The sequence below is a fragment of the Quercus lobata genome, chromosome 4 (assembly GCF_001633185.2).
Source record: "Quercus lobata isolate SW786 chromosome 4, ValleyOak3.0 Primary Assembly, whole genome shotgun sequence".
In the NCBI taxonomy this organism is placed as follows: Eukaryota; Viridiplantae; Streptophyta; class Magnoliopsida; order Fagales; family Fagaceae; genus Quercus; species Quercus lobata.
Genome location: NC_044907.1, coordinates 27,271,907 through 27,292,175, shown reverse-complemented (window position 1 = coordinate 27,292,175; position 20,269 = coordinate 27,271,907). Strand labels below are relative to the sequence as shown.

At 36.4% G+C, this 20,269-nt stretch overlaps 3 protein-coding genes across 3 annotated transcripts; all 3 read right to left on the bottom strand.

The window, feature by feature from the left end:
* Window positions 1-1,129: 1,129 nt before the first annotated feature.
* Window positions 1,130-1,954, bottom strand: LOC115984941. The gene has a single exon (XM_031107922.1). It carries the CDS (start codon window positions 1,952-1,954, stop codon window positions 1,130-1,132), a length of 825 nt encoding a protein of 274 aa, XP_030963782.1.
* Window positions 1,955-6,147: 4,193 nt separating this feature from the next.
* On the bottom strand, window positions 6,148-7,394 carry LOC115984939. Its single transcript, XM_031107921.1, has 3 exons — window positions 6,793-7,394; window positions 6,603-6,694; window positions 6,148-6,203 (listed from the first exon to the last, which is right to left on the bottom strand). The coding sequence occupies exons 1-3, from the start codon at window positions 7,281-7,283 to the stop codon at window positions 6,148-6,150; spliced, it is 639 nt and encodes a 212-aa protein (XP_030963781.1). The 5' UTR covers window positions 7,284-7,394.
* Window positions 7,395-13,232: 5,838 nt separating this feature from the next.
* LOC115984938 (TMV resistance protein N-like) lies at window positions 13,233-18,933 on the bottom strand. Its single transcript, XM_031107920.1, has 5 exons — window positions 18,426-18,933; window positions 18,268-18,343; window positions 14,698-15,769; window positions 14,316-14,591; window positions 13,233-14,216 (listed from the first exon to the last, which is right to left on the bottom strand). The coding sequence occupies exons 1-5, from the start codon at window positions 18,931-18,933 to the stop codon at window positions 13,233-13,235; spliced, it is 2,916 nt and encodes a 971-aa protein (XP_030963780.1).
* Window positions 18,934-20,269: the final 1,336 nt, after the last annotated feature.

Below are 20,269 nucleotides of genomic sequence, written 5' to 3'. Positions count from 1 at the left end.
GAAACCCAAATCCATGAATCCACACTTATCAATTACTTCCCAAAATTGTTGCATCTAATTATGGTTCTGGACAGCCCCACCCAACTTTTCACATTGTTTAGTCACCTCATTAAAATCCCCTGCACATATCCAAGGGATCTCAAAATGATTAATGAGGCTGCGGAGATCATTCCATGCTTCCCATCTTTTTGCCATGTCTGGTTCACCATAAAATCCTGTAAAACACCAAGCATTCTCAGTGTTTTTATCAATATAAGAATCTATGTAATACTTTGATGACCCCTCCACTATGAGATTAACTGATGCTTTCCAGAACAAAACCAATCCGCCTCCCCTATTATTGCTCGACACCACCCATTTATTTTCAAACTCAATTTCTTGTTGTACTTGATCTAGCCTTGCTTCATCTGTCCATGTTTCGGCTATAAACATGACAGAGGAATCTTTTGTCCGTATAATTTCTACGAGCTCCTTCCCTGTATGTAGGTTCCCAAGCCCATGATAGTTCCAAGCTAAGCAATTCATTGTGCATGGCGGGGCTGATTTTCAACCTCCGCCAAACCCACCGGTTTACCCTCTTCAATTTTTGAAACCTGCACACGTCTCCCAGGTAGTTCTGAGAAAAATTCAGCTTGCTCAAGACTCCTTTTCCCATTGCTACGTGTGGTACTTTGATTAAGGATTGGTTCCTTTGTTGTAGTGCTTGTAGTTCTGATCAAACGGGTCCACTTAGGAAGGACACGCATTTGGGTTGCATGTGATGAAACCCTAGCCGCCACCTCTTCATTGAGACCCACATTAATTTCCGTAACATCTGACTTGGGGAATTTAATCTGAGCCGTTAATGATTGGGTCAAAGATTGAGGGGGACACAGATCATTAAGGGAATTTAGTTCCTTATTAGACTCCACCGGTTTTGTCTCTGAATTAATAGCGTGTGCCTTGCCCTCATTAAGAGGTGAGATACCTGTATCCGTTTCCCTAACTTTAATGCTTTCTCTATCTCCACATTCTGCCAAATTAAATTCCAGAGCATTAACTCCCTTGCTTGGCTGCATTGAATCTTGTAACGACTGTTCCTTTGTAACTGTCACCGGTGGTTGAGGAGTCAGCTCATGCTCCATTGGAGTCACCGTTGAGTGCTACTACTCATCGAAAACTGTGGATTTCTGCATTGTTTCTTTTTTGATTTGTAAAAGCCTGGGACATACACCACGTTCTTCCTTGCTGTCCCAAAGGCTGCAGCCCTTAGGTGTGGACCGAATTGTTTTTGCCCTGGCAGGAGGGAGCCATCACTGTCAATCCAGATTTCATAGTCTTTGTCGTCATGCTCAAAGCTTCCACACCAATAGCAAATGTTAGGTAGTCTTTCGTATTTGAAATTCACCCAAACTTGCTCTCCTTTTTCAAGTGTAACAACACGACCACGAGAGATAGGCACTGATACGTCCATCATGACCCTAACTCGAATAAAATTTCCTCTCTCATTGACGGAACTTTCTAGACCTCGTACCACCTCGCCAAGGACTTCACAAATTTTTTCTGCTGCTGCCATGTTCATGTATCGTATGGGGATGTTATGCACCTGGACCCAAAAGGCAATTTTGTTAAAACTTGAAACCGTAAGTGGAGTATCCTTCACATACCGTTGCATAATAATCAAGTGTTTGTCGAAACTCCAAGGTTCGCTCATGAGGACCCGTTCCATGTCTGCCTTATCTTCAAAGATGAAAAGAACCATGTGGTCGCCTTGGTTTTGTATTTTAAAGTCATTCCTTGTTCGCCATAGTGGGTTGAAAGTTTGTGCAATGGCATCCATGTTCATCGTTCGTTTTGTGAGAAACTTCGCTGCGATGATGTATTCTTGACACTTGAGTTCACTTGTTAGGCAACATCCTGGACCCTCTTTCTCAGACAAAGAAAGGTGATTCCAACTTGTTGTAAGATCTTCCATGGTAGAGTGAGAGATGATAATGAAAAGAGAGTAGAGTGATACACTTCTGTTTCCTGGTAACCCATGAAAAAGACCCCACAATCCTGGAAATAACCTTGTTATTTCAAGGAAGACAAAAAACACCTTTGTTAAAAAGGGACTCCAATTCTACTGCCTAAGAGAAGACTAAGCTTTCTTAGAGTAAGAGAAACTTTTAACTTTGATTTTAGAGCATATTTAGTATTTTTGTGAAACCCCTCTTACAAAAGAGGGGAAAAAAAAAAACAATTGGAGATTTATTATAACTAGTTGGTTTTTTGGTTTTTCTAAAAGAGACATTTAAGATTTAAATCTTAGTCTGATTAAAATGTCTAAATATTTTTGCATACAGAACCGCTACAAGCAACGTAGTGCTTACAATCACTGTTTTCCTCAGAGAAATACCAGAGTGGTTCGGCCATCCGATGATGGATTCTCAATGAGAATCTTGCTACCTCCAGATTTTTATGACAATCCTGATTGGATGGGATTTGCATTTTGTGCTGTTTTTGTGAAAGCATCCGACTGCTGTTCGGGATAATTTGGATAAGGGATCATTTCATCATCTCATCTATTGTCAGTTGAAGACCAACTTGGGTCCTATGACTCCACCACTTCACTATCTCATCAGAGAAGAAGATGTGTTAATTTCGTTGTGCCGACGTGCATTCATTTGGGTATCATTCATGCCACGTGGGATCCTTTCACCTCAATGGAGTCGATGCACTTCGGTTGAATTCTTCTTTGTTAGCGATAGTCCGGATGTGTCACCACAGGATTACGGAGTAAATCTTTTATACCAGCATAATTTGCAACAGTTTACATGTGCAATGGTACAGTGCTTAACCTCGTATCTTGATTATTTATATGCCATCCGTATCTCTTGTAAGAAGGAGGTAGTCTTTGTAAGATTGCCATTTTCTTCTGATAAATTAAGCGGGAGTTACAGCTATGAGAAAGTCTATGAGAAGCGACATTCTACGGGGAGGGCAACCACTGAAATTTCTTGGTACAAAATTGGCGCGTTGGTAAGATTTCATTCATTCATATGATTTTCTATCCCACTTTTAGTATTTCCCTTTATACTTCACCAATTAAACATATGACATCTTGGTGTATGCATAAAGAACGCATAACCCACATGAACTAGTTTATTTTGCTTTTATTTCATTGTGCCACATCATCATCCACTTATTTTCAACATTTTTTTTCCTACTTTTTGACGCTTTATTTCCTTATTAATTTATCACATTACTACTACACTTATTTCCTTATTAATTTATCACATTACTACTACACATAACATTTTTTTTCCCTTTACCCTCCCCTTTTACCTCTTTTTCTCCTCATTATTCTCTACATAATTGTTATTCTTTCTCCATTCCTTCATTTTCTTTTTATTTTGACTCTTATTCTCCCAATTTTATTTTCTATAAATTTGATATTCTCTCTCTCAAAAAGGTGATTATTCTCCATTTTTTTCGACCTTTTATTCTTTTTGCAACTCTACATAGATTGATAAATTTGTATTTTTTATAGCTCTACTTAGGGTTGATACATTGTTGTGTTAGTATGTAATTATTTATAGATCTACATTGTTGTGTTAGTATCCAGTCCAACACTCCTAAGTATAAAAGGAAAACCCTAACTACGTTTTCAAGACTCTTGGAAGACTCATGAGTTATTCCTATGAGATTTGAGAGGTTCTGTAGCCTTCCAACTCCACAAGTGTCTACCAGAATGAGATCTACAATCAAGTGCTGGTGGAATCTAGTTGCTACAACAAGATCAACAACTGCTGATCAAAACCTATGAATGGGATCTCATAGTCATAAGCATGGGAGCTTGTGTGGTGCAAATCCAAGAGAGAAGAGTCCGTGGATTCGGAACTTGCACGTGGTCGTGTTAGTAAGTTACTATTGGCAGTAGCAATAGATTTAGGGTAACATCTTCTTGGCAAGATTGACAGCAAAGACTGAATGTTGCATACTTAAGCACATAGAATCTTGCAAAAAATCACAAGAATTACCTAAAAAAGCAGAATTGGCTGAGTGCATAACATCATTAGAACCACCAGATGTGGAAGCATGAGAGCTCAGCATACAAAGCAGTTGTTAACACTGCTCTGAAGTGAAAGGGAATGAATTGATCTGATGTGCAGACCTTGATCATCTTCAACAATGACTTGATTGGCCATAACTACTCCTCCTTTCTACTTATAGCCTAGTGGATAACCAACAAGTTTGTAGCATTTTTCCATGATGTGACCAATCTTTCCACAATGATTGCACATAGGTCTTCCCTTTCCAGTATTCCCTTTGAAATTCTTGCCAATGTTGCTTGAAAGTGAGGAGCTTTGGTTGAATCCTTGATTCTTGACAACAAGTGCAGTGGACTCAACTGAAGGAGTAACATTGAATCCCAAAAACCTTTGCCTTTCCTCTTGAATCACCAAGGAAAAAGCCTTATCAATTGAAGGGATAGGCTCTGTAAGGTTGAATTTATTCAATCATTTGTTGGGTTAATTTTGTGCCAAATTTGCTTGTATTTCAGTAATTAGATACCTAGTATTTAGGTAGGAATCATGTAAGGATTGTGTGTAAGAAAGTGTGAAGAATTCAAGTATGTGTGCATTCAAGACCATTCTCGCGAGTGGCTCATGACTGATAACTCACCTAAATGCCATACATGTGAAGCATGCAGGAAGCTGAAGGGTCACGACAGTTGGAGCACTACAGGAAAAAATAGGACAATTTGGCTAGTTAGTTATTTCGTGACTTAAACTTGCAACTCATCTCAGTCGCAAGTTAGTCGCTAGAACACCCTGTTTTGTAGAAAAATGACTTTTCACATTCCTCACCTATCCTACTATAAATACGCTTATACCCACGAAATGTAGAGAGCTTCTAGAGAGAATTTTAAGAGAGAAACCCTAGAGAACAACAAGATTTATTCACCCACAAACTTATACCTTTGATACTAAAATTCCTCTACTCTCACCATCTCCATTGACATACCCTTGAGAGGTTCATTAACCAAATCCTTATCTCACCATATCCACATTAGTGAGGAGGTTTTTGGTGCTTGGGAAGCAATTCAGAGAGGACCAACTCATTTGGTTGATGCAATGGACTTACTGCAGGATCCGGAAAGCTAAAGAAGACACGGTTAGGTTTAACCTTATTGGAGCAAGAAGCTTGGAGGGCTTAGGTGTATTGTGTAGATTAGGTTTGGAGGGTCTACTGTAATTTGTATTTCAACTTTATTTTTTAGTGGATCATTTTGCCACTTGGGGGGCGGCGAAGAGGTTTTTTATCGAGTTCTTCGATTTCCTCTTTGATAACACATGCCGGTGTTATGTTTGTGTTTGCATCTCTCTAACCCTTACTCTTACTTTTTAATTACTGCTGTGTTGTGATTAATTATGGTTTAGAGTAGTTTGTTTATTTGGGTATTGCTTGTACTTATCTTTCCACATATCTATTGTTTAAGTATAAGCTTGTGTTTGTTTTTTTTTTTTTTAATTGGGGGTCTAAACATTCACTAGTTTTTTATACATCAAGTGAACTTTCAGGCTCCATCATGAGGATCTGAGTTTTGACTTGTGAATAAGAATCATTTAATCCATTAAGAAATTGCATGAGTGAATCTTGATGCTGAAGATTTATGATCTTATCATTCACACCACAAGTACATTTACCACATGAACAACATGGTAAAGGCCTAAAATTCAACAACTAATCCCAAAAAGCTTGAAGACCAATGAAGAAGCTTGTCACTGTTGAATCTCCTTGCATCATAGTTGAGATTTGCTTTTGAAGTTGAGAAATTCTTGGTCCATTGGCTTGAGAAAAACGATTTTTGAGTGCATTCTACACCTCAAAAGTTGTATCTCTATAAATGATGCTAGTAGTGATGTGAGGTGAAATTGAATTCAAGATCCAAGAAGAGATCATTGAATTGCATTTGGACCAAACTTATTTCTCGAGTGGTGTGACTGCCATTAAAGCATTGATAGAACCATCAACAAATCCAAGCTGCCATTAAAGCATTGATAGAACCATCAACAAATCCAAGCTTACTTTTAGCATCCAAAAGCCATCCTCATAGCTCTAGCCCAAGCAGGGTAATTATCCTCAGTTAGAGGCTGAGAAGCCAAAATCGCGCTAGGAGTTTCACCATGGTGCAAGAAAAATGGACTTCGTGGATCTTTCATTGGAGAAAGTTCTCGCTGAAAGGAAGAAGATGAATTAATCTCAGTATTCAACGCCATTGATAAAGGTTCGAGCTCTGATACCATGTAAGAAAGCACTGACCAAGAGAGAAGAAGAACAGAGAGTTCACACAGAGAGTGATTGAGTGCTAGAGAGAAAAGAATTGAAGAATTTCTCTATTGATTGAATGATTCAATGAATCTATACACTATTAAGGCTTTATAAAAAAACAGAGCAAAACTAACTTACCAACTTATACAGAATTAGTAATGGCACGTGTAACAGGTAGTTATAGCCCGTGTGATTACAAGCTGAGATAATTAATTTCCTAAACTACTTGCAGTTCAGCTAGCGAATTAAGCTTTCTGTCGTTTAGCTTGCATCTTGTCATTGAGCTCTCTTTCCTTATTTCTTACCTTTCTGATCTTGACAAACTTGATACCGTGAAGTACACTCCTCTTGTATAGTTTCATTATTTGGTAGAAACATTGGCATGGGGTTAGGCCTCCTGCAGGTATCAAAAACCATATCTTTAGTTTGACAAACAAATTTTATATCTATTGCATTGAAGCGCGGTAACAAAATACTTGTCCAGTAAATTTTAACCTTTCTGGTAAGAAAGGACAAAGATAATGTTTTTCATGATTGCAGCCTTGCAATATTCTACGTTGATGTGAAAGACGTTCGTAAAAAGATTGATGATTGGTATCCGGTCTCGCTAACATGTACTCCACAAGTGTTTGCACAAACTCTTCAACATGTTGCTCATATACAAGACGGATTCCACACATTTCAACTTGCACACCTGGGTCACCGCTTTTAAATAAAGCCCCAATGTGATTACACCGATTCAACTGATAAACACGGCGTGGTATGTAAAATACAACTAGTCGTTGTGATGACTCATCAAAAATGTCTCCAGAGAGGGGAAAGGCTGGGTATGGTGCAAACGAAACTGAAAGACCAGAATAGTGAAGCAAAATTGTTGAATCCAGCTTGTAACTGAAACCAGCTTGTTGCATCTGAATACCATACAAAGCATAGACAGTGAACCCCAACCATGTTGAATTATAGTGCACATCTGGAGGCAACTGCATTTCTATGTAGGGCCCATGTTTTTGACAAGTGAACCAGTGTTGTGGACGAGCAATCTGATGAAAGATATAATCATACAAATGGTTTTGTGCCCAATCTACCTGTAAAATACATAAATGTATGGCGATCATGATACAGAGTTAAGAAAAATAGAAAGCAAAAGGGACGTGCCAACACAGGACTCTGTTACAAAGAAAAAACAAAAGGCAAAAAGGGACTTGTTGAATGATAAAAGTTGAATATATTATTGATAAACAAAAGAGCCTATAAATAGGCTTAACATCACAACACTTTATCTAGCATTAACCACAACTACTATAAAATAGGAAAGCACTATCCACAACTCCTACAAACTAGGATAGCAACGTGAGACACTTCCCAGCCATGAAATCTGGCTGTGATCAAATAACCAAATATCCTAATGACTCGGTCAAACTACCAAATATCCAAAGATACTTCCAATTAAATATTATAAAATAAAACATTAAATCTTAACACCCTCCCTTAAACTGAAATCTGCAGAAATCAGTTTAAAAGGAAAAAATCAACCCTCTACAAAGTCTTCCTTTGTGGCAGCATGTGAACACACTCCAAGTAGACCATGCACGTAGCTTCACAAATGTAGCCAACTTGAGAGGCTTGGTTTGAATATCTGCAACCTGGTCTTCACTTCTGCAGTAAACCAGATTAATAACTCCATCATTCGTGAGATCCCTCAAGAAATGATACTTCACATCTATATGCTTGCTTCGACCATGTAGAACAGGATTCTTTGAGAGCTTTATTGCTGAGCTGTTGTCACAGTAAATAAGAGTAGGTCCATCTTCTTTGAACTGCAATTCTTCAAGTATCTTCTTCAGCCAAATAGCTTGACAAGCACAAGCTGTTGCTGCAACAAATTCAGCTTCAGTGGTTGACAATGTGACAATTGGCTGCTTCTTTGATGACCATGAAACAGCTCCTGTTCCTAACATGAAAACATAGCCCGAAGTGCTCCTTCTATCATCTTGATCTCCTGCATAATCACTGTCAGTAAACCCAAACAAGTCTGACTTTTCACCCTTCTTGTAGAACAGCCCAAAATCTCTAGTTCCTTGCAAGTAACGAAGGATTCTCTTGGCAGCTAACAAGTGTATTTCTGTTGGATTCTCCATATATCTACTTATTAAACTCACAGAATACATTATGTCTGGCCTTGTTGCAGTTAAATACATCAAACTGCCAACAATTTGCTTGTAAAGTGTACTGTCCACCTTCTTCCCTTCATGATCTTTGTTTAGCTTCAAGCCAAACTCAGTTGGAGTGCTTACAGGATTGCAATCCTTCATCTGAAACCTATCCAAAACATCTTGCACATACTTCTTTTGAGAAATAAAGATCCCATTAGCTGATTGCACTACTTCTATGCCAAGGAAGTAATGCAACATACCAAGATCAGACATTTCAAATTCAACCATCATAGATTTCTTAAAGCTTTCAAACATGGCTGTATTATTTCCAGTATAGATTAGATCATCTACATATAAGCAAACAATGAGCATCTTTCCTCCATCCTCAACTTTTATGAAAAGTGTATGTTCATAAGGACATTTTTGAAATCCTTCTTTCAAAAAATAAGTTTCTATACGATTATACCAAGCCCGTGGAGCTTGTTTTAATCCATATAGAGCTTTCTTTAACTTATACACTTTATGCTCATTGCCAAGTTTTATATAACCAGGAGGTTGATCGATAAATACCTCTTCTTTCAAATCTCCTTGGAGGAATGCTGATTTCACGTCCATTTGGAAGATAGGCCATGAGTTTTGAGATGCGATAGCAATCACCAATCTGATTGTATCATGCCTTGCAACCGGAGCAAAAACTTCTTTATAATCAACACCAAACTCTTGCTTGTAGCCCTTAGCAACCAAGCGTGCCTTGTGCTTGTCAACCTCACCATTCTCCTTCAGCTTTGTCTTGTAAACCCACTTTACACCAATTGTTTTCTGCCCTTTTGGAAGATCAGTCAGCTCCCAAGTATCATTTCTTTCAATGGCTGTAATTTCAGCATCCATAGCCTTTCTCCATTTTGGTTCTGTGACAGCCACTTCAAAATTGGTAGGATCACAATCTGAAAATAGAGCAAAGTGAGTGAGTGGGTCTTCAGATTGATCAATTCCAGCTACATTATAATCATGCATCCATGCTGGTCTTTTTCGAACACGTTGAGGCCTTTGTGATTCAGCTGCAAGTGGGCTTTGATCAGCCATTGGAACATTTTGAGTGACTTCCTCTTCTTGCTCATTCTCCATAGGCTGCTGCCCTTTCTCTTCATCATCAAAATCTGCTACAATACTTTCTTTAACACCATTTTGATTCCATGACCAGGTGCTTTCTTCATCAAACACCACATCACGGCTGATGACAATTTTCATGGTGCTAGGATTGTATAGTTTATAAGCTTTTGACTTATCACTAACACCAAGAAAAATGCATTTTTCTCCCTTGTTATCTAGCTTTTTCCTCTTCTCATCTGGAATATGGGCATAAGCAATACACCCAAAAATCCGGAAATGATCTACAGCAGGTTTCCTTCCGCTCCATGCTTCCTCTGGTGTCATATTTTGAACAGCAAATGTAGGACTTCTGTTCAAGATGTGAATACTCCAATTTACTGCTTCAGGCCAAAAAGATTTTGGAATTCTCCCTTTTGTCAACAAGCTTCTCACCATATTGAGGATGGTTCTATTTTTCCTCTCTGATACACCATTTTGTTGAGGTGTATAAGCAGCTGTCAGCTCTCTTCGAATGCCATGATCATCACAAAAAACTTCAAATTCGGTTGAGCAATATTCTCCGCCACGATCTGTTCGGAGGGTCTTAATGGTGTTTCCTGTTTCATTTTCCACACAAGCCTTGAAGCTTTTAAATGCACAAAAAGCTTCTGATTTTGCCTGTAAAAAATAAACCCAAGTTTTTCGAATATAATCATCAATGAAGGTAATTAAGTATCTTTTACCTCCATTAGAACATGGTGTAATCGGGCCACATATATCAGAATGAATTAGCTCTAAAGCTACTTTTGCTCGCCATGACTTCCCTTGGGAGAATTGAGAACGATGTTGTTTGCCAACAACACATTCCTCACAAACTTGAGAAGGAATACTAATCTGAGGAAGACCTGCCACCATATTTTTCTGTTGGAGGGTCTTCAATCCACCAAAACTCAAGTGGCCATAACGAAAATGCCACAACCAAGAAGAATCTTTTACTTCAGCTACCAAACAAGATTACACACTTGTAATCTTCAATGGAAACAACCTGTTTGAACTCATTTGCACAACAGCAATGGCTCCTCTAGTAGGATCATAAATCTCACAAACACCCTTTTGAATAGTGATTATATAACCCTTTTCTTGCAATTGACCAGCACTTAACAAATTGCTTTTCAAGTCAGGAACATAAAAGACATTAGAAATTGTTTCTACAAAACCATTCTTGGTTCTTATCTCTATATCACCCTTTCCCATCACCTTCACAGTGGAACAATCACCAAAACGTACTGAAGAAAGAAAGCATTCATTTAAGTAAGAAAAAGAAGACTTACTTCCACACATGTGGTTACTGCAGCCCGTATCCACATACCAAACATCAGATTCAGGTTCTTGATTAGCTTGAACAGCCATTAACAAAGTTTCCACTTCCTTCTTTTCAGCAAAATTCGATTGCGGTTCCTTTTCTTTGTCTTTAGGCAGCCTAGTATAACATTCAGAACGATAATGACCAAATTTATGACATCTAAAGCACTCTACCTTAGATTTGTCAAAATGTTGATCTCGTCCTCTGCCTTTGCTCTGAAATTGTCCATCATCGGCTTTGAAATGCCTGCTGCCATCTCTATTGCCTCGTTCTCCCCTTCCTCTACCTCTACCCCTTCCTCTAGAGTTTGAGAAATGAGTAGAGATAGAAGCCTTTAAAGCTTGCTCCTCTGAAGTTGAACTTCGGTTCATCTTCTGTTCATGGACCAGCAAGGAGCTCTGTAGTTCATCAAGGGAAAATGCATCTATGTCTTTCGATTCTTCAATGGAACACACGACATAATCAAACTTTGGTGTCAGAGAACGCAATATCTTTTCAACAATGGTGACATCTTCCATCTTCTCACCATGAAAACGCATTTTGTTGCTAATCTCCATAGTCCTGGCACAGTAGCTGGTGACAGATTCTCCATCCTTCATTTGTAGAGTCTCAAAATCTCTTCTCAAGGCTTGAAGCTGTGCACGCTTCACTCTAGCAGAGCCTTCATATTTTTTCTTCATGGAATCCCAAATATCTTTGGAAGTTTCTTTGCTAAGAATTGTTTCCAAGATGGGACGATCAATTGCCTGGAAAAGGTAATTTTTTGCCTTTAAATCTTTGAGCTTTCTCCCTTCCAACTCTGTTTTCTGAGCATCTGACAAGGTTGTATTTGGTGCTGGTGCTTGAATACCAGATTCAACAATTGGCCAATACTCTTTGGACCGAAGAAAATTCTCCATTAGCATACTCCAATGGTCATAGTGACCATCAAAACGTGGGATTGCCACCTGCGCAAAGTTTGAATCTGAAGCCATTAATACTATTTGAGGACTCTTTCTCTCGTGCTTTTCTCACTGGCTCTGATACCACTGATACAGAGTTAAGAAAAATAGAAAGCAAAAGGGACGTGCCAACACAGGACTCTGTTACAAAGAAAAAACAAAAGGCAAAAAGGGACTTGTTGAATGATAAAAGCTGAATATATTATTGATAAACAAAAGAGCCTATAAATAGGCTTAACATCACAACACTTTATCTAGCATTAACCACAACTACTATAAAATAGGAAAGCACTATCCACAACTCCTACAAACTAGGATAGCAACGTGAGACACTTCCCAGCCATGAAATCTGGCTGTGATCAAATAACCAAATATCCTAATGACTCGGTCAAACTACCAAATATCCAAAGATACTTCCAATTAAATATTATAAAATAAAACATTAAATCTTAACAGATCAAATGTTCAATAGAATGGTTTGAGAGAAAAACATATACAAAAATAATAAGTTTAGAGACAAATTTTAACATCTTTTTTTACAACCACTGAGTTGACATGCTGTTGGATAAACACGTGTGAATGAAAGTCTCACATGGCGAAAGAGGAGACAAATTGAGGAATTAATATAACATAACTTTTTAGCTAAAATGGAGTTTCTTGAGATATAAGAAGAGACCTGATACAATTGTGAAAGCAATGACTTGAGATTTCGTTTTAGCCTGGGATCAGGGCCTTGTGAATTGCTCATATGATCTTCTATCAATTTTTCATGACCTCGACTGAGATCATTACAGCTCCTGAAATTTTCTTGCCTTGAGTTTTGTACAAATTCTACCATATCTTGCTCATATAGAACACGTGCACCACACATTTTAACCTGAATATCCAGCATTTTGGGTCTAATCAAAGAGCTAATGCAACTCCCTTCATTAAAATGTTCTGTAAACCTTGCACGTGATATATATAGCCAAAGTCCAAATGAACCAACAAATGTTTCCTTAGGAACCTTAAGGACTAGGGGACAATTTAAAAAACTTCCATCCATGTCTAATTGACAAATAAATTCATGAAAGTAATTTGAATCCTGACGAGGAGAAACATTTTTTGAATTTGGAGGGACTACAAAAATGACACAAAGAGCGATCCCTTTCCAACTTCTATTATTGAACAGATTAGGAGGTAATGGGATTCGCACAGATGGCCCGCACTCCTTATTCTTGAACCACTCTGACATTTCAGTTTGAGGTACTACCAGGCAAAAGCCTTTAACTTGATGAATTTGGTCCTGTAAAATATTGAAAGACAAGTAAAAGATGTTCAATGCGTGCACACACATGAGAGAGAGAGAAACCTCCATGTATCTATGCCACAATGATTGGAAGTGTGTATTTAGCAAAGGAACATCAGCAATTTTTCCTTCATCATCATCAGCCAAGCCATGGCAATTAATAAAAGTGAATCTGCTGCATCCGAAGTCCATACGACAACTTGATTTGAATAATTTTCAAGTGAAGTACATCCTTGTGCCGAAACAAATTGTGTACTTAATAGAAGATATGGCAATGATTGAAGCTTGCTACAATGATCCAAGAAAAGAAGTTTAAGATTTAAAAGCTGAGAAATGCTATAAGGTAAGCATGTAAAATTATTGTTCCTCAAGTTCAGAGATGTTAGTGAGAATAAGTAGCTAAGATCATCAGGGAGAGCTCCATCCAACAGATTACAGCCACTTAGATCTAGAGATACTAAAGAGCTTAATCCTGAGAATGACTCAGGCAACAACAGGCTGATGGGCTCTGGTTCAGGTTGTCGATCAATGAGACAGGTGTAGGGAAGAGTGAGGGTGGCACAGATTGAGGATAAAGTCGAAATGGGACCAAGCAAATACCTTGCTTTTGGTGGTTGACCCTTACATCCTGATAGAATGAGAATTTCAAGAGATATCAAACTACAAATAACACTTGGGAAACTTGAAAGGTTTTTGCAGTCTTGAAGATTCAATAAAGTCAAGCCAGTTAGATGCTTGATTGATGATGGTAGTTCTTCTACAGCAGTCCTGTCCAAATAAAGCTCCAACATGCTTTTCATGTTTCTCCCAATCTTTGGAAACTTCTTGAGTTTTGAACAGCCAGATAGAATTAAAACTTTTAGAGATTTCAAGTTGATCTCGTGTGGAAGGTTCTCAAGACACTTACAGTCTTTTAGATTTAATAGAATAAGCCGTTTTAGACCTCCAACAGATGGGTGCAACGCATGCAATCCTGTACAACCTTGAAAAATCAACCTTTCAATATTTGGCATTCCACTGAAGTTAGGAGTCCCACATAAGTTTTGAGAGTCACTAACGTCGATGAGCTTTAGCTTGTATAAGTGCTGAGATAAAACAATTATGTAAACATAGAAAATTAAGCAATCAGTACATAATAATAATAAATAGTAATAATAATAAAACTGTAAAAGTGAAAATCATACACTAAATTCCCTTGGAAGTTCTTTAATACAGCTGCGATGCATAATGAGCTCAACAAGTTCAGGCAGCTGGAAACAATTTGGCAATGATTTCAAAGGATATTCATGCCATTCCAACAAACGTAGCTCATTTGAAAGATTAATGAGACGAGGAAGGTGTAGATTACAAATTTTGAGCAATCTTAGTTTATTCATCTTAGAGAATGGTTCAACATTCAATTCTTCATGTTCTTCATTTGGAGTCATATTGAGCATCATGCCTTCAATTCGTTCTGTTCCCTAGTAACCAAGAACAATAAAAATTAGTTTAGATACAGCAAAAACTTGCATGAATGGTAGAATTATAAACTTCTCTGAATTTATGTCTATATAATAATGCACTTACAATATTGTTCTTTAATACATCAAGGACATCAGTATAATGCCACAACCTACTGCATCTTCCAAGATCCATTGATTCCCCATAAACAATTTTCCAACCCATTTGTTGTATTAAATGATGCATGCAGAATTTCCCCTCTACAATAGTAATTAGAGATTTGTCAATGAGCTTTCTTTTATTATTGTCTGAGTAGCAAACTGATTCTAGTATATCAGCTACTCGATTTTGGTCCTCCCCCTTGAAGAAACACGCAATATCCAAAAATAATTTTTTCTCCAAGTCCTCCAATCCATTATATGCTATTTGAAGTTTCTCTAGAATATTTTCTTTGGGAATTGCTTTTATTTGATTCCAAGCACTTTCCCATTCCTCTTTTGTTCTTTTACACAAATAGGAACCCAAAACTTTAAGAAGCAAAGGATTGCCCTGAGCATAAGTGACAAAATTGTTGCCCAAATCCACAAAATCATTTTCACAATGAGCTTTGTGACTAAAAAGTCGTTGAGCTTCATCATTATTTAGTCCGTCAACCTTACATACAGTCTGAATTTCATAGCTTTTCAACAAACGTTCGTCTTCAGTAGTTACTATGATTCTACTTCTTGGACCAAACCAACTCTTCCCTACTAATGCTTCTAAATGTCTTTTTTCACTCACATCATCAGCAACAATAAGCACCTTTTTATCACGTAGTATATTCCTGATCACTTGGATTCCCCTGGTCACATCCCTTACCCTTAATGCTCCTTTACTTATATCACAAAGGAGTTGCTCTTGTAAAGTCTCTAAGCCATGTGCTTCAGAAACCTCTTTGACATTTTCAAGAAAGCTGCAAGCTTCAAATTGATTATAAATCATGTCAAAAACTACACGTGCAAGAGTTGTCTTGCCCATTCCACTCTTCCCACATATCCCAATAAAGCGGACTTCATTCAAATTCATGTCTAGACATGAATTCATTTCCTCAACACGAGAGGCTATTCTAACAAAACTGTCTTCATAAACAATTGAACGTTTATCTTTCAGTTCACTAAATATCCAGTCAACAATTGTTCGGATAAACTCTGCCTCAGGCCTATTATAAAGACATAACAAAAAACTGTGTCAATACAAACCAATTGGGGATGTAAGCGTTGATTTTCTGCTTGTTCATCTCAGAAAAAGAGCTCTAAAATTGAACTAAACTAGATAGTACTCGAGCTTGATTTGCTGGGAAAAACCCTTGGGCATGTAAAAGTGAATTATTAGTTTCAAAAAATGAAAAAATGGCTTTTGATGTAAACCTGAAGCGGCAGGGATTATACTAACTACTGGATATGGATTTCCATTTATTATATTTTAGAAAACTACTTAAATTAATTGAAATCTGATTTGGCTTTTTGAAGATGAGGTATCTGTTTGTAACAATGATTTTTTTAGTTGTTTAGGCTAGTATTAATGTTTTTTCCAATGAGATTAAATTCTATAAGGATGGGGTGTAAAACTCATGTTTTACACCATGCAATAAGTGATTGCCACATCAGCATTTTACTTAAAATTCAATACATTCTACCACACCTAATAATATCTCAATAAATTCCCAATTTGGTTGGATTTATATATGGGTATTAGAATTGATTAAATGTGATTGTATTTATTCTTAAATATGTGATAAGATGATATGACATGTTAGGATTGGAAGGGTAAAACATAAGTTTTACACCACGTCCTTATAGAATTTAATCTCATTTCACAATAGAGGTCGTTTCTATTTGGCTATGGGTATGAAATATTTCAGTTAATAATAGAGTAATGTTTTTGAGGTTATCGCGATATATATATATATATATATATATATATATGCTTGTATTTATTTTATATATTTATAAACAAATAATTTATAATAATCCATATATTTTATAAGCCCAAGTAGTCTAAGTACATTAACCTAATATATTACCTTGAAGAACATTTTTTTTTTTTTTTTTTTTGGAGAAACTGAAGAACATGTTTTATAATTATTACAAAATTTTTTAACATTTTTTAACAATATTTTACTGTATTCGTCAAAGAGATTAAATTCTATAAGGACGTGGTGTAAAATTTATGTTTTACCTCTCCAATCCTAACATGACATATCATCTTATCACATATTTAAGAATAAATACAATCACATTTAATCAATTCTAATACCCATATATAAATCCAACCAAATTGGAAATTTATTGAGATATTATTAGATGTGGTAGAATGTATTGAATTTTAAGTAAAATGCTGATGTAGCAATCACTTATTGGATGGTGTAAAACATGAGTTTTACACCCCATCCTTATAGAATTTAATCTCTTGTGAAATTGACTCTCTTGAGACTCACCCTATAAAAGATTTATGATTTTATTTTTGAACCGTAGTCATTAACTTAACTCGGGACATAGTTACTTTATGGGGTTGGGCTATTTGGGTTTGTAGGCCCTGGGTACGTTAGAACTAGATTTTGCTACTAATGTTACAAATCTCTCTAGGATCTTGATTCTTGACTTTACATTAGTAACTTACGGAGCATTTAACGTGTAGAAATATTTATAGCCAACATTTCCTGGCCAAAAAGATATTGCAACCAATATTACCAAGTCAAAATAAGAAAATAGATCTATCATACACAATAACACAAATATTTACCTAAAATTCTCTTCTCTTTGATGGGAAAAAACAGGAATGCAACTCCAAATAAATTCACTCCTTTAAAACAAGTTAAAAATCATTCTAAGTTTACTCACCTGAGATAAGGAGTTACTCTGGATACAATTTTTTGCGGGGAGATAACAATTCTTCAATGTACCACCCAAAACCGTTTTTCCTAGGAAAACCCTTAATTTTTCTCATTTTATAGATAAATTAGCTACACCTCGAGAATGGAGCTTGTCTTATTGGTGGTGATTGGAGTTTTATGCTGAATTGGAAGACTAACATTATTATTGGTTGGTGTGTTGATCTAGTTGTTTTGAAGGAAGTAGTAGTTAATTCTATCAGTGGTTGGGCTCTCTTGAGGTTTGTTGGCCCAAGAATTTTGTTGGGGTTGTATATTTTTGAGAACATTGGTGTTTTATGTTAAATCGTTTGGTGTTTGGAATATTTATGTAAATTTTGGAGGCACATGATTTATAGTTTGTATTGTTTGTATATGTGTTATAGAGTTCTAACTTATATTGTAGAGAGATTAAGTGTGTGTTTGGTTCCGGCGTTGTGTTTGCTGTAGCTGCGTTTTTTTTTTTTTTTTTTTTTTTTCACGCGTTTTGTTTTGGAGTAATGCGGTTATTGTTCATTGAACAGTAATCGCAAATATTGACTTTCTGCAGTGAACAGTGCACATATGCACTGTTCACGGACCCACAAATTACACTTTTTATCAACTTTTTCATTAAAAATGGGTCCCACGGTACTATTTATACATTTAAAAATTATTTTGCTACAGTATTTTCAGTTTTCAGTTTTCAGTTTCAGCAAAATAAGTTCTATCCAAACACACTCTAATATGTTTATTTATTTTATCATATGGAATAGAATTAAAAAAAAAAAAAAAAAAAAAATCCCCACCAGTTTCTCTTGAAGGTTTGGTTTCGCATGCTTTGAACCCTTTTGGGTTTGGGGTGTGACATCAACATTTCAACTTCTACATTTAAAGTAATTAAGTAATATTGCAATTAGAACAATTAGAAAAAATACGCAATAGAAGAACATCAACAAGTGTTAACCTTTCATTAATGTCTTCCCGGAGAGATTGGCCACTTCTCTTAAAGCAGTTCTCCACATCTGCACCTTCTCTGGGTTTTCGTGGAGACGTTTTTCGTGTTCATCAAAGGCCATAGCAAAAGTCTCCTTTTGATGCCGCACATGACAAGGATCTACATGGTAGAAAATGGGCAACACTTTTAACCCTCCCTTAATGCCTTCAACAATCTTTACTAGTTCTTCTAGGCACCATGTTGAATACGCATAATTTTTAGACAAAATGATGACTGCCATTCTTGATTTCTCGATCGCATCCAAGAGTTTCGTTGAAATGGGATTTCCAGGCACAAGTTCTTTATCATCCTTAAAGATGATAAACCCTTTCTCTTTCAAAGCATAATATAGATGGTCTATAAAATTATCACGGGTGTCTTCGCCTCTAAAATTGAGGAAAATGTCGTTTTTTGGTTGGGGTTTAGAACAAGGAGAGCAAAAAGACGGTGGGACAACTTGAGTTCTGGTAGAAGCCATTGGTACACACTTATTACTAAGCAAGTTAGAGTTGAGATTTTAAGGCAGACAATATCATGTATTCAAACGGAGTAGTTGGCAAGAAGCGAGCAAACTATATCAACGACAGAAATCGGAGACACTATGGGATGCTAGTAGAAGGCATTGGACACCCACCACTAGCCAAACTTCCTATACATAAGATTCTATGAAGACAAAAAATCAGGCCCTCCGTAATTAGTGGAAAGAAAGGAAACTTTTTATTAAAAAACATAAAGGCAAGGACAAGAAAAAACCGATACACACGCGTGCTGTAACCTGTAAAGCGGTAGACCTCAGGAAGCGCGCCCAACTTTGTTTCAGGTCTTTAGCTTCAGCCTATGCCGCCCCACACCAACCAATTTTGTTGTGGTGTATGGGTATTTGTGATATAAAGTGAGCGTTTGGAGTGGGCGTCTAGTTTTTCCAGTTCGCGTTTTTGGATTTTTTTATTTTTTTTCCCTTCACGTGAATAGTAACATCACATAGGTTAACTGTGCAGGGAACAAAAATCACTGTTCACACACTGTTCATCACTGTAGTAACACTATTCATGCATTAAAAAATATTAAAAATGAGTCTCACGGTACTATTCACACATTTAAAAATTATTTTGCTATAATTTTTTCAGTTTTCAGTTTCAGCAACAAGAAGTTCAATCCAAACGGACCCAAAAGGCAATGTTAAGTGAAAATTTGTAATATTAACTATATGTAAAAATGTTGTAAAAGTGTTTGTAGTATTGCTTAATTATTAATTATTATACAAATTATTTTATACAATTTTACACACACAAAAAATAAAAATTAAAAATTAAAAATAAAACTAAAATCGTAGACTTCCAATCACAATATGATTGAAATCACGATTTTATTTGTTTTTTCAACTATGCAAAATTATATAAAATAGTTTATATGTATAACACTATTCTTAAAATAAAACAAACTTTGTAGGAGGACTATATTATAGCATTCATTTAGCAAATTCTTTTTTTGCTTTTCGAACCCTTAAGAATAGAGATGTAAACTAGTCAAGTTTTGTTAAGTAATGAATGTCCTAATTTGACTCGACAACGAATGTAAAATTTGTCAAGTAATGAGTGTTCTAATTTGGCTCAACAATGAATGTAAAATTTAAAATGTACAAACTTGGCTCAAGCTAGAACCAAGGCTATAAATGATGTTCGAGCTCGAGCTTGTCAAAAAGTCTAAAAGTTTGAGCTTAGCTTGGCATATATATTCAAATTTATTGAAATTAAAAGTGATAATACATGATATATGACCTAAAATAATAATTTTTTACTTATATTCATCATATC

Bases quoted from the DNA above. Each gene is read 5' to 3' on its own strand.
- LOC115984939 (XM_031107921.1), bottom strand. From the start codon at position 7,283: ATGCAGTTGCCTCCAGATGTGCACTATAATTCAACATGGTTGGGGTTC. The intron at 6,695-6,792 runs GTTAAAATTTAC...TGATACCTGCAG, and splicing joins TGTCCTTTCTTACCAGAAAG to GAGGCCTAACCCCATGCCAA. The intron at 6,204-6,602 runs GTAAGAAATAAG...TCTTCCTTTCAG, and splicing joins AGTTTGTCAAGATCAGAAAG to CGAGAACTTTCTCCAATGAA.
- LOC115984938 (XM_031107920.1), bottom strand. From the start codon at position 18,933: ATGGCTTCTACCAGAACTCAAGTTGTCCCACCGTCTTTTTGCTCTCCT. The intron at 18,344-18,425 runs GTTAACACTTGT...CTTTAAATGTAG, and splicing joins CGGGAAGACATTAATGAAAG to AAGTTGAAATGTTGATGTCA. The intron at 14,592-14,697 runs GTAAGTGCATTA...CTTGGTTACTAG, and splicing joins ATGTATTAAAGAACAATATT to GGAACAGAACGAATTGAAGG.
- LOC115984941 (XM_031107922.1), bottom strand. From the start codon at position 1,954: ATGGAAGATCTTACAACAAGTTGGAATCACCTTTCTTTGTCTGAGAAA.